General features: G+C 41.3%; 1 protein-coding gene across 1 annotated transcript in view; it reads left to right on the top strand.

The window, feature by feature from the left end:
- The window catches only part of ELP2 (elongator acetyltransferase complex subunit 2), a 43,875-nt gene extending 37,336 nt beyond the window's left edge, over positions 1–6,539 (top strand). Inside the window, exons 19-22 of the mRNA XM_054192466.1 lie at positions 1,433–1,554; positions 2,057–2,199; positions 2,731–2,844; positions 3,837–6,539. Of these exons, the coding sequence (XP_054048441.1) occupies positions 1,433–1,554; positions 2,057–2,199; positions 2,731–2,844; positions 3,837–3,993 (536 nt within the window). The 3' untranslated portion in view covers positions 3,994–6,539. The remainder of the gene's footprint in view (positions 1–1,432; positions 1,555–2,056; positions 2,200–2,730; positions 2,845–3,836) is intronic.
- The last annotated feature ends 9,899 nt before the right edge of the window (positions 6,540–16,438 follow it).

A 16,438-nucleotide genomic window follows, 5' to 3' on the forward strand; every position in this document is an offset into this window, starting at 1 on the left:
AGAAAAGGAACTAAAATGTGGAGAAGCATATAATCAGGCCTTAAATGCTGTTTGATTGATGGATGTAATGAAGTCAGCTATTTGTCCTGCTGCCTTCCGCTTCTGATTGTATCTTTCATATTTACTGAAATCAAGTATACATGCTGGAGCATAATGCCTGAACTTCAAACTGGTGTTCTGGCAAGGAAAACCTTTATCTCTGTGATCTGTGCAGGCTGGGCTGGAAGGTTCATTGCTACACCCATGTCCTGCATACAGCTGCCTTGTCCCTGTTTGCAGAGTGTGACGCTTTGAGGCTCTTGACAGGATTAATCTCTGTCTTTGGTGTGGCTTTCTGATAATCCTACACGATTGATTAATTGGACTAGAACTGGCTCAGTCTGGAGAAAGAGCTGATAGTAAAGATTCAGTTGACTTTCTCATTACAACTTTGAGCTTTGCAAAATCACGAGGAGATTGCTATTGAACACTAATGAATTCCTCGAACAGATGCTTGTACTGAAAATGATTATCATTGCCCTGTTGGCTTAGTAGCACATAAACACTACTGGGCTCTATAGAGTTTTCCTAGAGACTTGGCAGTGAGTTTTGGCCCCTTCAGACAGGGTCTGGCTGTATACTGGCTTGAAATTTCTGTTCTATTCAGACTTCTATTTTAAAGTCTGGCGTATTGTCCACAGTAGTTACACAATGTTTCAGGATAAGGAGTATGTATTCTCATCGGAAGTAGAGGAAATCCTCTTTTCATCTGTTCATCAATAACTTTTCTGTCTACAAAGAGCATCATTATCAGTGTAAAGCAAAACTGCTGGTATTGGCATCCCAATAAGTGGTTATTCAAAGTCTATGCTCCAAAATTACAGCCTTTTCTGCTTAGGAAAAGCATTCCGATTTACTGATCTACTGATTAGATTTATTGCCTGATTGTATCCATATTGAAATGACAGCCTGTCTCTGGGAACAGATGAATCTTTACAATTGGATCATTATGATTTGAGCTCTTGGGGCTTTACTGGTAAATAGGAACTGTAGTGAAATCACTGGGGATAGGTGTACACATGGTAAACTTTGCACTATACTAAAACTTTTGAAGCCACTGTTCCTATGAAAAACTTGTAGAGAAAGAACTTGAAGGTCTTAAACATGGACTTAAATTCTTCTGAAACGGGTATGCATGTAGAAGATCAAACTGTTCTTACTGTTTAGTGCTAGAAGGGTTGACTGATAGGGTCTTGAACAAGTGCTAATTATCATAGTGATAAGTGTTGGAAAAAAAATACTTATGTGGTGCTAAGTATTCCCAATTGCTTTAAAGATGAGTGCAATAATGTCTGAGCATATTACTGGAGTTCTTACGTAAAGTTGAGTAATAATTACTTCTTATATGTAAAGTCGTTGAAGCAAGGGTTTTCCTCGTTATGTTTTATTCCAGGACCAGTCTTCAGTTGCTGTGCATACACAGACAAAAATACAGCTGTTCACAGTCGAATCATTTGGTCTTGTGATTGGACACCAGATAGCAAATATTTTATTACTGGCAGTCGGGACAAAAAGGTAATTAATATTAAAGGAATTTTAAAAGCCCAGAATTATTTAAAACACATTTTAGATTAGCAAATGCTGTGTTCTGATGAGCCCATATTCTATAAATACACAAAAAGCTTGTTGTGTGTATTACCACAGAAATCGGTGAGACTTTCATATGCTAAATAAAGTGCTTGAATATGTATGTACAAGACTGTGGTCTGCCAGTTGGACTTTCTCTCTTTTCATACAGTAAGACAAGCATATGTCGTGTAACTCTTATTCATCTCTAAGTTTTTCTTTCACTTTCATAATAAAACATAACTGTTTTTGTTGTGAGTATCTTTAATGAAATCGGACAGACTGGCTAAAAAGTTGAATCTTTGTAGACAGACATTTTTTACTATTTTTGAGGTCATCCACTTTGTTCTCTGCCCTGGAAATGTTTTAACTGAGTTATTCCTTACGTTTTTGTAAATGCATTTACAAGAAGTTTAAAGTGAAAATTCCTAGATGATTCTCTTTGTTACAGGTCATTATCTGGGGCCAGTGTGATTTACCTGTGACTACTGAAGGGAATATGTTGGATTCAGTCAAGCCCTGTTCAGCAGTACTGGATGCCGGGGATTCTGTTACTGCTGTTAGTATCAGCCGTGTGCTTGCTCCTGATGGAAGGTATTACTGTTTTTCTGTAATGCCATTTTGTGTTTGAAATTGGTATTTTTCCCCTTTAGTCAGTTTCCTGTGGCTAAACAGCTCCTAAAATCTACCTGTCAAATATTTTGACCATTCTTTGACTGAACAAACTACTTTTTTCTTTCCTAGCCTTCTTTTTAGGTGTATGGTGACTTCTCCAAACAGTTTAACAAAAAAAAAAAAACCAACAAGGGGTGGAGGGGGGCATGAACACATCTGAAACACATTCATTCTTCCAACAATATTGACTGATCTGATGTTGTAATAACCTCCTTATTTTTTGCTAAAGAAATGTATTTTGCAGGTTTCTGCTTTGCTCACTTCTTATGAAGAAGCTTTGATTTAAATTGTGCTTTTTTTTTTTTTTTTAAATGGAAAAGTAAAAGTTGATTTGAAAGGCAAGGTGCAACACTGTTTGAGTGCTAGTTCTTTCTAGCTTGCATTAGAGCCAGCTTCACTGAGCTGCCTACTGCAGTCTCTTCAGAACTAATGCCGTCATTCTCTTGGTAGATATATTGTTGCGGTAGGCTTAGAGAGTGGGAAGATTATCTTGTACACATGGAAGCAAAGTGGGCAAGAGCCAGCAGTAGCTGATTGGACCACTTGTGTGGAGATGGATAACAGGTATGTCTTTTGAAGTAAGTTAGGAGCAAGGAAGTGTTACTCTTGAGACTAATAGTTCTGGAGTTTTGTTCTTATACTATAAAATGATATGAAGCTGGTTTATTTGTATATCGGGATTGTTATCCTTTTAGGAAAAGGTTGATCCCTGAAAGTCTAAACATGTCTTTAAGCAAAACCTGGAAATAAAAATATTGGTTATTTAGACTTATTTAAAAAAACCAACAACAAACCCCAATGAAAACTAGGGGGCGTGTTAAATCCCAAAATACTTTGTGCTATGCAAATGCATGCTTGAGAAGTATTACCCTTTGTTGGCCCCACTTCGGAGGAGAAAAAAAAAAAGCTTTATTACCTTTAGCCATAAAATAAGATGATAGAAAACACTGAAGGGGGTGAAAAGAATAACTGTCTACATACATTAGCAACACATTTTGGAGTGGATGACAGCAAGTTTTCAGGAGCAGCTTCTAGAATAATCAAAGGAATGACAGTCTAGGTGTGGTAATGCTGCAGCGACAGCTAGAGAAAGTCTCTGTAGAAACACTTTGAATATTTCACTTGGAGCAGTCTCCTAGATTCTTCCTTCACATACTGGCATTGGCAGTACCAGAAATGAAAGATGATTGTGACTTTGGCCTGTGTGTGCTTAAAGGGAATTAGAAAGAGACACCAGATAACAGGAAATAGCAGGCTAAAAGCTGGAAATCTGTCATATCTCAGTAACTGAGATGCTAGACCTGCAGCTTAATGTGATAAGGCTTGAAATCAATAGCTGTTTAAATTATTGATGAGCGAGAGGATAAAATGTCATTAGCGTTAATGGCCCTACTTATTTTAAGAACTTAATACCTGCTGGTTGTCACAAATCATTTTTTCCTCAGTTGTTAGTGTTAAAAGAAGAGTACTAATTACATAAATGTTGATGTTTACACTCACACGCCCAACTGTGTTTGACATTTTGCAGTTTATGTATGGATTTCTTTTTGTTGCAGCCAAAGTCATGCTCTTGCTGTGAAACGTTTATGTTGGAGACACCATGCGGGCAGAGCTGGACATAATGATCAGAACAGCAGTGAGTGGTTGCAGCTTGCAAGTTGTGGAGCTGATCACTGTGTTAAGATATTCAATGTCAACAGATTTGCTCTGTAGCAAAGGCAGCAGGCCTGTCTCTGCAGAAAGAATTCACAACATTTTATTTCAGCTTTAACCATTTTGATTGTTGAATTTTCTGTTTTCTGCTGTGGAAGGTGAAACAACTGAAATACAACTTATTAAAGCAACTTTTGTGGTAGTTTGAAATGTCAAATATTTTTCTAATTCTGCAGTTCCAGGAATATGAAGTGTTTTATGTGTTTTAGTTGGTGAATATCCTGGAGCTGAGGGCTGGGAGGTGGGGTAGGGCATGGGAGAAGGATGATGAGACAGCTTTGTTCTCTGTGACTCTGGGGGTAGGTGGGAAGCTGCCAGTACTTCGGGCATTCTGTGTTTGGGATTGCGAGTGGAGTATTGAATTGTTTTGAACTCCTTATTCCTCTTAAACTCAACTGTCAGTTGACCTGCCAATGCTGACACTGTGGGTTTAAATGTGTGCAGTTAACCAGAGATCAGAGTTAAATATACCACTTTCTCTGATTGCTTTCTGAATGTATATTACGGCCCTGATCTGAGTCTTAGACCACCTTACTTTAGAAGGAGTAGTTTGTGTCTGCATGCTTGGACAGGCCCGCTTGTTTGTTTTTCCTATGTATATTCCTCTTCCTTCTGCTGTGCAGAGTGCTGGGCTCATATTTCTTGGTCATGTGGGGCTTAAACCCTAACTCGCAGACCACTTACATCTTCTGGTGGTCTCCCCTGTGGACCCGTGAGTCCTCTCTGAGCAGAGTGCCTTAGAAGAGCCACCTCTTATCTCCTTGAGGGCTGTCCTCTACAGTTTGGGCTGGAAAAGCTTACAGACATCGGTAGACAGGAGCTGAAAGGTGGTAGCTATTCCTTATACTGCCTTTGGACTTCCTGACTTTTGAGTGCTCCTTACCTGTTCTGGTGAGAAGTTGAACTGGTTAACTTATTTGTCTGATTGTCTTGTAATTTAAATAGAATCATAATAGACCTCCTCAGGTCTGTCTCCAATTCCAAAGTCTAATTATAAATCAGTTAAACTTTGGGAGTGAAATTATTTTTGTTCCTGAACAACTTGCTACCCAAACTGGTAGTGCAGAAATAATTGGAATTGTGCTTAACTTTTTACTGTGTTATATCTTTAGCTAAAGAATACAGTTCATTCAGAATGGGCCAAATTCTTTTCAGAATAATTATAGTTTTTGGTTTAAAGGTTTTTTATATTTCAGCTTTTTATTTTCAAATCTGTTTTTCAGCATTAAAAAATTCTTTAAAATTTGTTAGGGGAATAAACCCCCAACTTCTTAATAAAGATGCTTTCCTACATTTCACTTGTGCTTTCCTTATCTGCGTGCTTAAACATTTGAGTAGTGTGTTTTACTTGTCCGGGAATTTTTAAAGAACCATAGGCTGTATGCTGTCAAAAACAAGACAGAACTTATCATTCATGAGGCACCAAAAAGTTGCCAATTGTGGAACTTTATTCTGTGTCGCAATTGTAATTTGGAATCTTACCTACAATGTGATGATAATACTGGATAATGCTTTCCAGTACTAGTACATTTTGCCATGCAGCCACTCTTGCCTGTAGGCAAAAGTGAAATGTCATATTGTCCCTCTCTTTTTATTTTGTGAAATATTGTCATTAAACAAGCATCAGTTATTACATGATTTAGTAATCCATTCCATTACCCCAGGGATTTTTGTGACTCAGTCCCATTGTAGAATATACCTCATTGTTCCAACTTTAAATACATCAAATTAGTCTGTTGATCTCCCAAGTCTAAATGTTTGTAATAGACACTTTATTTTCAATTAAGTTAGAGGTTGTCAGGAGACACCTCGACATATGATTAATTTTTATTTTTTTTTTAATGTACGGTGTTGTCTTTGTTCACATATCACTTTACTTTGCATTTAGTGGGTGTGACTTTTACATACGCCTCTATCTTCTCAGTAAATCCACTAAAGTCTTCTCAAACCAGCATGTAAATGAGCTTGGTGGTAGCAAGTCAGATACTGATTTCATTATCTCAACTAATATCAGAAAATTATTTGGATCAATGTAAGTGTGATGCCAAGGAAAAATCAGTGTAATTACAGTGATCATTTTGGGGGTAGCATTGTCTGCCTAATGAAGAACAGAGTTCTTTAAACAGCAAAATAGCACCCCTTAAGATTATTACAAGAGTCCCTAGAAATTTGTGTTTTGTTTGGTTACTTTGTTTTAAGAAAAGGAGAAAATCAAGCATTTGCCAGACATTTACCATATTCATTCTACTTTATTATTCATGTTTTATTGGTTTGATAAACACTGCTGGAATCAAGTGCCTTCATGCTGTATTTCCTGTTTGCCTTTTTCCCCCAAACTGTCTTAATTAGGTTTTTATTTGAAAGAATCTACTGTTGGTTTTGTCCACTGAATAGCTACTGCTTTTATTTTCTTCCATGTGCATTTCTTTTGTATATACTTACTTATTCATTAAAAGGAGTGCATTTATTCATGAACTATTTCACACATTAAAAAAAATAAAAATTATCGTTTCAGTCGTATTCACTCGACTGACCTGACCATAGTCCCGTTTACCTACCAAGATGTCTAACTGTCTCTGTTCTTATTTTTATATTTTCTTCTATGCTTCCCTGGTGCTCTGTCGTTGCTGTTCTCTCTTGTGAAGTGCTGTGCCTCTTTCCATTTTTTTTTTTCCTCAAAATGTGATTAGTTTTCATGACCTCCCGTAAGTGAAAACTCTAATTGTACTGTGGAGTATTTTGGAAGATGGAGTTAGCCTCTATACTTTGCAAGTTTCTTGTATTTCCCTCTTTATAGCAGATAGATAGTTTAATGTCATCCAATAAAAACAAAGTTGAGGTAGGTGTAATCTTATTTGTTTCCTCCCGTTTATCCTCAGGACTGTCAAATAAACCCTGCCAACTCCAATCTTAGGAAGCCCCAACTTTTCACAACGCAGTCTCCGATATTGCATTTGTTTTCCCTTAACAGTGTGGTGCAAGATCATCTCCAATAGTCAGAGGTAAAAACTTGCTGTCTGGAATCATCATGATCCCAGCTCTGCACTACTCTTTCCTGGTAGTCCTCAGCTAAGCTGTAAGGACACTATTCCAGTGATGAAAGTCCGGATGCAAATGGTACATGTCAAAACGCAGCTGTCTATAGCAGCCTAATCCTCCGCTTGAATTTCTAACTCTAATAGTACGTATTTCTGAGTTTCTGTCTTCATTTCTGTAGGTTGGACAAGGGCAGTGTGTTTATTTTAAACCTTTGTGATCTACCAGCCTACAAAGCTGATGCAGCATCCCCTCTAAACTGAGGCTCTCCTTCGTCCTATTTACACTTTACTGTCTGGGGGGTCTTTTTTGTTTGTTTGTTTGGTTTTTTTACTTTTTTTTTACCAACCTTTGCATCCAAAACGGTCAGAACTGGGTCTGTGCAGGTTTAGAGCTAAGCTGCTTAGCGCCTCTGCAGCCCTCAGGTGCTGCTTTCTGAAGTACTGTGGGCTGATTGACGTACGCGCTCGTGTACCGTACCACTAAATAACAGTGTGCATTTAATTAAATGTTGCCAAAAGCACTGACGCAGATGAGGCCTTGTTTCCCACAGATATGGGCGCTTTGCTGATTGTGAGTTTTCATTAGTTTTCCTGTGGTTAGTTACGTTTTAAAGCCTCCACGTGTGGATTTTCGCCTCTAGCGTGTGAGCTCAAGGTGCAGCTTCTTGCCTAGACACTGATGGAATTTTCTTCTATGTCAAGCCTATAAAATCTGTAGATTTTCACCTTTGAACACTCTGCCTTTCAGACGGACTCGGGTTGAAATGATCCAATTGATTAAAATAATACGTAAGGATGTGTGCCCGTGTATGTAAACTGAGAAGTTAAGACTGGTGTGCTCCTAAGAGACCAGGGTAAGCACCTAAACCCAATTTACAAACAAGTAACTAAAACTCTGACAGAATGTCAACGCTCAGCTTACGTTTTGCACTTAGGCAATTAATGCTTTAATTGTCTTTTTTTATGACGGTCTTTACCAATAGATGTAAAGCTTGTGTCGTACCAAGAGAAAAACAACACAGAACATCTATCTTTAAAACCAGTTTATTGTTTTGTCCATATGGTTGCTATTGGAAAATACACCAATAGCAGTATCAGCTTTTGTCCTAAAATCTCAATTCCAGGAAGCAAATTGCTTCCTACACTGCAGTTGGTGGGTAAGTTTCCAAATTTTTTTTTTTTTTTCACTTTAAAAGATGAGCTGTTGCATCTTTCTGCATCAACTATAGCCATAAATATATTTCAAAAGCCTGTAATCAGCACACTCTGAATCTCTGTGGCATCTGCTTTCAAATACTACGGGCCATAGGGTTTATTCCCTCTCAGGTTTTCATTGTACGGTTACGCTGCTGCTTTAGCCCCCCCTACCTGAGTCAAAGGCAATGCAACTAAGCTGGTGCCATCAATATCTCCAAGGTGTCCCAGTAAAGAATGTCCCATTAAAGAATTTCCCACCTGGAAAGAGCACCATTAGAGACTGTTGTGTTCTGCAGTGCAAGTTCTGGCATTTTTATGTGGACAAAATGGTCCTTCTATCGCAGAGAAAGGATGTTTAAGGACTTCTTTGAACTTACAAATTGAAGAGCTAATATACAGCAAAAAGAAGGAGAAAGCAATTCATAGTTTCTCTGAGGCTTTTTCCTTTGTCTTAGTGAACACGTGAGAGCCCTTATGCATCTTCTGCTGCTGCAAGTGAAGCTCTAGAATTATTTAAAGATCAAAACTTAAAAGATTTGACAAATAGTCAAGTAAATAGCTGAATTTAATTTTTTTTACTGTTTATAACACATGCACTAGAAGAAAGTGTAATAAACTGTAGTCCTCTGGACTAGTCTGTATTAAGAAATGAGTTGTTGGCAATGTACACAGTGCTCCAAAATTCCCTGCTCATTGTACAGGGCCATTGGGAATGGAGTTGGAAAAAAAAAAAAAAAAAAAGATGGAATAAACTTCAAGTTTTGCAAAGAATATTCTAATACCTTGTGATATATTTGAGGTAAAGCCACCCCGTCGATATTTTGGATGCACACTATTAAAAGTATTTCACCGGCTTTATGCTTGTTCTGAGGAGACTTCATGGCTGAGGATATGAAGAAGCTGGTGTCTGTGTCAGACTTAAAGGAGTAGGATTGCCTCCTACAGTAGAGGCACCTCTGAAAGGAAAGCAAGAAATGGCCTGGGTCGTCTTGTTTATAATCTGAGGTCTGTTACTAAAATCACAGGTTTATTGAGATTATTCAAAGCCATCTTAAATCCGTCAGTCCAAAATGCAGACATCCTCAAGTCTGTTGGACCAAAAAGGCGTGCTAACGCTGACTTTGGTGGCGAGGATGCTGTGGAGTCCACTGGGACCCGGAGGACAAAACGAGCTGCTTGTGTGAGCTGGGGAGATGAGAGATGCTGACATTCAGCCTGAGGAACACCTGCCTGAGCCCCGCGTGGCTCCGAACGCCGCTGCCAGCGGCGAGTTATCGATTGTGCCCATTTTTTAGTTATGAACTGGGAAAGAAGGAACAGGTTCCACGTCATGCTAAGCCTTAAAAAAAAAAAAAAAAAGTATATTCTTCTGCTGTCATCTGTCTTGCGGGCTGGTTTCTAGAAGTAACTAGAAGCTGGTGAAAATTTCAAGGAAGTCAATTATTGAGCTCTCAGCTATTGAAAACATCACTTTGGCAACTCTGAGTAATCTCTGTTTTGCCAAATATTTTAACGGGAAGAGATGAGAATGCTGCGAGGCTCACTGCCGATTGCAGCTATTGCGGAGATGAGGGAAGAGGAGGAAACAGCTGTGTCCTCATTTAGACTCCGATCTCACTTTAAAGAAGAAGTGGCTGTTGCAAATAAGAAAAATTTAAAATAACTGAAATGGGCAGCAAAAATACTGCTTGCTCTGTTTTCAGGAGCATCTGGAGCTGTACAAAGGATGAGACAAAATCTCTGACAGTACAGAAATCAGAATTTGCCTTTAGTGCGTGAGGAAGCCGTCGGAGGTGGGAGTTGTTGAGCACAGTTTAGCAATGCTCTACTACTGCTGTTTTACCAGCAGCACTTTCTCAGGATAATTTTGAGGTGGCAGGGCAGCGTGTTTACCCCATGACCTTCCCAGCCCTTGACCCTCCAACCATTCCCGCTTTTGCCCTGCATACCAGCACATCCTCGTGTGATAGTGGGACCTTCAGATGCTCCTCTTGCCCGGTCGGGGTCTGCCTTCCTGCCCGTGCCAACCACCAGATTCCCCTTATCCTGCTTCTGCCCTTTCTGGCAGAAAGCCTGGAGGGCTGTGGGCTCCCTTTGGCAGCCCCAGATGCTCACGCTCAAGTGCGGCTCCTGCTCTTACCTTGCGCGACCGGCTCTGCTGACTGTATTCGAGTAGTCTGTGTCCAATGGCATTTTCAAACTTTGCTAGCATCATCATCTTATTTTCTCCAGTAACTAATCTATGCTGTCATGCAGCAATGATACTAAAAATGATCTCTCGCTCTTCCTAGAAGGAATTTAGGGTAGACCATGTGACAAAGCCCGGTGCCGTACCATAATAACGGGACTAGCTCCAGTACCCCTGGGTAGCTGTGCCGACCAGGTACGATCCGGACTTGAAGTCCTCTAAGAGAGTTGCTTCATGTAATTGGTATTTGCATGATTCAGCCAACACCACTGCTGTACAGACGAGAGGAGAGGAGGTGTTATGCCTGAGGCAATTGCCATGTTACGGTAGCGTCACCCTTATATAGACTCCAGCTGATCCCGACTGAAATAACAAGGGATGCAGCAACCAGAATTTGTACTGCAGTGGAGCTCTTTCCCCTTGAGTCAAGTGCTTGTGCGAACAAGGATGCCTGATCTTGTGGTCTTTTCTAAGAAGCCCTTTCTCCCTTTACTCACCCGCTCTTCTTCTAAGGAGGCTTTTTGCCTTAGTCCCTTCTGCATTCTTGCAGGCTCCTAAATCCTCATATAACGAATCCTTATTTTCTCAACATCCTCTTCCTATTGTTCTTGTAAGATAATCCTGTGCTTTTTAATACATAATCCTAAGAGAGTTTATCCATATCAAGTATAACATCCTCTTGGTATTTTTCTCTTCTGCATTCTGTGTCTCTGTGTCTGATTCTTCCTATGCTGGGTTTTGGGCTTTTGGTATTTACACAGCCTGTCCAGTTTCATTACCTCCTTTTTCCCTGGCAGCAAATTACTGGCGTGTGTGTGAGCAGCATACCCTCCCTCCCTTGTTAAGGCATAAGTTGTCTACCTGCCACTGGGGGGAATTTTTCTCCTCTACAAAAATGAATTGACTGCAGTCTCCCGAAGGGAAGCTCTCCTAGTACTTTTCAAGGTAAAGCAATCGTTATGTTTGCCTTCCCGTTTCATAATCTTGGAGATTCTCCATCCTAGGAGTTTTCATATAAAGATGTACTTCTTGGAGAGAACATCTGTACTCCACAGACACTCTTTTTACACCATAGGAGCTTTCTGCTGGTTAAGCTCTTTGCTTTAACACGGCCCGCAGTCCTAGATAGGGCAGTCGCCTATCGATTGGCTGGATGCTATGGGTCTTCACCACGGTCTGCAGAGAGCGCTGAGTTGTGCCACATGTTTCTCTTTCTCTGCCGAAGAGGTTCATCCGGGGAGGCTGTAAAAGCTGCAGTGCAGGGAAGCACCTGAGATGTCTGTAGGTTGCTCTGTGTAGGTCTTCAGGGTGGGTCCGGCTGACCTACACAGACGCTAAAGGTGTGATGTAGGAACCTACCACAAGTGCTTTGGTCAAACTTCTGCTTCTTAGGTGTGTGAGTACAGTCCCTGTATTGCAAACATTGCTCTGCCTTCAGTAACAGTTCCAGTTCACTAAACCTATTGGGATTAGTCAAGGTGGGCAACTCCACCACTCTACAACTGGTGAGCATTGATTCAGAGTGGTAGACCACCCCAACAGATATACCTACACAAAATGCAGTCTGTTAAAGCCAATAAAAAGGTGAAAATGCTGGGTTTGGTTAGCTACTACTAGGCAAAGGACTGCTTCAACTTTTTCTACCCATCAAAAATAATTTGGGTATGTTTTATCATGTAAAAAGTATTATCATAGCTCAAAACAGGAGTTACGTCTGGGATGCGAAATTCTGTAATTCCCATTGATTGCCCACGGGTGCGTTTCTGTAGTAGTACTGCAAATTGTTAGCACAGAGCTTTTGTTAGTTAACTGAAATAAAAATAGATTGTGGTTCACAGAGCAATAGGATCATGGGATTATTAAAACTGGAAGGGAGCTCAGGAAGTCTCTAGTCCAAAGCTCTGCTCCAGGCAGGGTCAGCTATGAGATCAGAAGCTCAGAGCTTCATCCAGTCTGGTCTTGAAAATCTCCAAGAACGGAGACTGCGCAGCCTCCCTGAGCAACCTGTTTCACTGCTGACTGTCTTCATGGTGAAAAAGTTTTCTCTTATATCAGCTCTGAACCTCTCTTTTTTCCGCTTACGCCCTCTCTCATCTCCCTGCAACTCACCACTGTGACGAGCTGGGCTCCACCTTCTTCATGGCCTCCTCCTAGTTATCAGAAGGCTGCTACCAGGTGCCCCCAAAGCCCTCTCTTCCCCAGACTGAACCAGCCCTGTCCCTCTGCCTCCCCTCACAGGGCAACTGCTCCAGCTCCCTCACCACCTTGATTGGCCAGGGCTGCACTTTGTTGCAGTTTAACAATATCTTTCCTGTATCGGGGGACCCAAAACTGGACCAGTTCATGTGGTCTCATTGCAATGGACCAGTCTAAAGTCTATTGTACAGTTTCCTCTCCTATAAATTCCAAGTCTATGATGCTTTCTTCTTTAAACTAGCCTTATAATGTCCCTTTTCTACAATATTCTTTTGCATGCACTTGACTGTGTGTGGTGGGAATGCAAGCCAAGACTGAAGGCTGCAGATTGTAACACCTTCCCTGTACCCACTGTGCAATGTACTCCGACATCTCTGTGAGACGTGGACATCGCTCCGACCATGTGGCTACGCTGCTTCTGGGAGCAAAAAAGCCCCCTTCATACTAAACTGTCCTTGCGCTGTGTTTCGACCGCTGGTGAGGTGGAAAGGGCAGAAGAAAGAGAAGACGGTTTGTCCCTGGCTGGAAGGTCTGCTGGCCCCCTGCCTCCATCCGAGCGTGGGGCGCCTGCCCGTGGGGAGCATCGCACCCAGCCCAGGTGGGTGTCCAGAGCTGCAATCCATATTAACCATTTCCTTGTGACTTGGGGTGGACAGTGCAGCCATTTATTTAGGTAATCATGAGCTGACTACACTACACATAAGACCTATCGTATCGGTGGTAAAACCAAACAGCCCCTCAACCCTCCACATTCTATGTTAAAAAAGTACTTATCTTCTGTCTTAGAGGAAAAGAAATGGATGCTATTTGAAATGCTTAAACTGTGGTCGTTTTACTGAAAACTCGGTGAGTTTATTGCTGCCGTATGCCTAGGACCACCAGGTGGCAATGTAAGAAAAAGGATAAGTGCGCCTCTCCAGCACCTGCCATGTATACCCGAAAATTCGAAAAAAATTACAAATATATTCAGGTATTTGGTCTTCTCTGAGTTGTTTAAATGCAGTGTTTCAGTGATAAGTATTTCTTATCGTGAAATGCTGATTTTGGAAGCATTCTTTCTTCTGTTTTGGTCCTGCAGTTGGGAAACTCTCTGTACAACTTCAGAAAATAATGAGCACCTCCTAATTATACAGGGTCTTCTCTTCTGTTATATAAATTCTTCCTCACCCCAATATCTCCGTCTGAAAGAGATAAAAAAATGTGTTAATTTTCTTACTTTAAGTTGTTGAAGTTGTCATACTATCACCATATTGTCATATGGTGAAACTCTCCCAAAATCCAGTGACTTACGTTTCAGAAACATCTTAAACCAAAGGAATCATCCTTGTGCCTATTAGCTATCGATGAATTTCTTTTTCCTTCCATGGGTTTGTCCAACTGCTTTTTGAAAACATGCAAACTCGCAGTTTCCCCATTGATTAGTGGGGAAGAATTCCATAGTTAACCCTGTGACAATAAGAAGATGCATCTCTTGTTTGTTTGGAACATTTAATGCCTGCTTGTTACTGTACTAGAAAAGAAAAGGATTAGTTGTTTTTCTCTGTCTCCGTGTCATTCCTGATTTTATAGACCTCTGGCATATTCCCCACCCATGGGGTTCTTTTCCAGCCTGAATAGTCCTGCTGTATTAAGTGTCCCTTTTATGGCAGCTTTACTTTTCCTTTCATCAGACTTACTGCCTCTTTCCCAGCACTACAATATTTCTACCAATAAAGAAGTAGTTATTACTCTTTTGCACCTTTTCTTTTATTAATATTTGTCTGGCAGCGCCTAGTAAACCAAACTGCTTATTTAAAGTACTGGCAATTTTTTGGGTCTTGTTTTGAAATAACTCAAAACTTTCTTATTTGAAGCACTTAAGGCACGTGACGTGAATTTAATGCTGTCTTTTGGGTATTTGTGAGAGAGTGCAGCTTCTTGCCATTGGACTTTTTATTCTTTCCTCATTTAAGTCATAAATTGATTTTTCTAATATCGTTCTGGTCTGCAGTGACAAGTGTCAGGGGCCCCAGAATCACCGCGCGGTGTGGAACGATTAGCACTCGCTGTTAAAGGATAAAGCTAATACTAAAATAACAGGGTAGCTGCAGTCCAAGACTGAAGGTACTGGCAGCATATGTTTGGGAAGTCTGTGCAGCAGCTGATATTATGCCTCCTGCGTCTTTGCAGCTCTGACAAAGAATCAGTCAATCACGGTGGTGAGAATTTCCTTTATTGACTCAGTAAAAATAGAGGAGGCTGGTGAGTGACTGCTGTGGTTCAGCGAGAGCCTTTCCAGCCACGTCAGGAGAGGGATTTTCACACCATGTAGAAGGCCTCCCAAAAGACATGACAGATGCCGGAAACCTTTTCCAGTTGACCTTGCCAACAAAATTAGCGGAGAGGAAAAAGTCTCCATAGGATTTTACAGATTTAAAAACAAACAAATCATTGATTTTTTAAGTCCAGAGGAAAGTGCTGTAGCCGTTCAGCTTGTCCTTTTGCATAACATAGGAAGGAATTATTGTACCCTGCTGAGTTACTGAGCAGTGGGTTTTGGTTTTTTCCATGGCAGCACTTTGTTAACCAGGAAGATCTTTTAAAAAGCAAATGAAGTTTGAAACATCTCCTTGCTCCTCCACAACTCGCTCACTATAATGTGGCTAAAAGAGGTTCTTCAAAAGGAAGGAAGGGCTTGCAAGATTGCGCTGTTGGTCTTAGAGACTTGTTCTGTTACGGTGGTGTTGGGGTTGACCAGTCATCATCTGTAAGACACAAAAACGTGGTCTACTGTCCATTAAGAGAAGTCATGTAAAAAAGCAGTACCCACTTGTCTCCACATGTCTTGAGGAAGAAAACAAAAGTTTGGTTTTGATTTGCCTCTAAGTGGAAACAAATATTAGAAAAATGTTGCTCGGAGTTGTCCCTATCCCTCCTCCCCAATGGCTGATTGACTGTGAGAACTGGTATAGAATCATAGAATCTTCATGGTTGAAAAGGACCTTTGAGATCATCGGGTCCAACCATACACACACAAAAACCCTCCTACAATCTCTGCCACTAGAGCAAGCCCTGAATCGCCAAATCTAGACGTTTCTTAAACACCTCTAGGGATGGTGACTCAACCACCTCCCTGGGCAGGCTGTTCCAGGGCCTGACCACTCTTTCAGTAAAGTAATTCTTCCTAATATCTAACCTAAACCTCCCCTGCTGCAGCTTCAGACCATTTCCTCTGGTCCTGTCATTACTCACTTGGGAGAAGAGGCCAACACCCACCTCTCTACAACCTCCTTTCAGGTAGTTGTGGAGGGCAATGAGGTCTCCCCTTAGCCTCCTCTTCTCCAAACTAACCATGCCCAGCTCCCTCAGCCTCTCCTCATATGACCTGGTCTCCAGACCCCTCACCAGCCTGGTAGCTCTCCTCTGGACACACTCCAGCACGTCAATGTCCCTCTTATACAGAGAAGCCCAGAACTGAACACAGTACTCGAGGTGAGGCCTCGCCAGTGCTGAGTACAGAGGCACAATCACTTCCCTGTTCCTGCTGGCCACGCTATTCCTGAGGCACAGGCAAAGAGCCAGCCCAAACCAGGCAAAAATGCCCCATTTCAGCCTGAGCACAGCTTCAGTGTGGCAGAACAACAACAAATGAAGATGTCACAGAGGTTTGGGATTTGCCTAAGAGCTCAGTGGTTGCAAACCCCGCCTCCCTGCCTGGGAGCAGACCGTACTCTGCCATGGCAATGACGATGATGTGTGTGTGGAGCCTGTTCTGCACCTTGTGCTTCTGCGTAGGTGTGGGAGAAAGGTGAACATATGCTTCTGAAGAAGCTCTTGTATCCCTGTT

This window comes from Rissa tridactyla, chromosome 2, assembly GCF_028500815.1.
Source record: "Rissa tridactyla isolate bRisTri1 chromosome 2, bRisTri1.patW.cur.20221130, whole genome shotgun sequence".
In the NCBI taxonomy this organism is placed as follows: domain Eukaryota; kingdom Metazoa; phylum Chordata; class Aves; order Charadriiformes; family Laridae; genus Rissa; species Rissa tridactyla.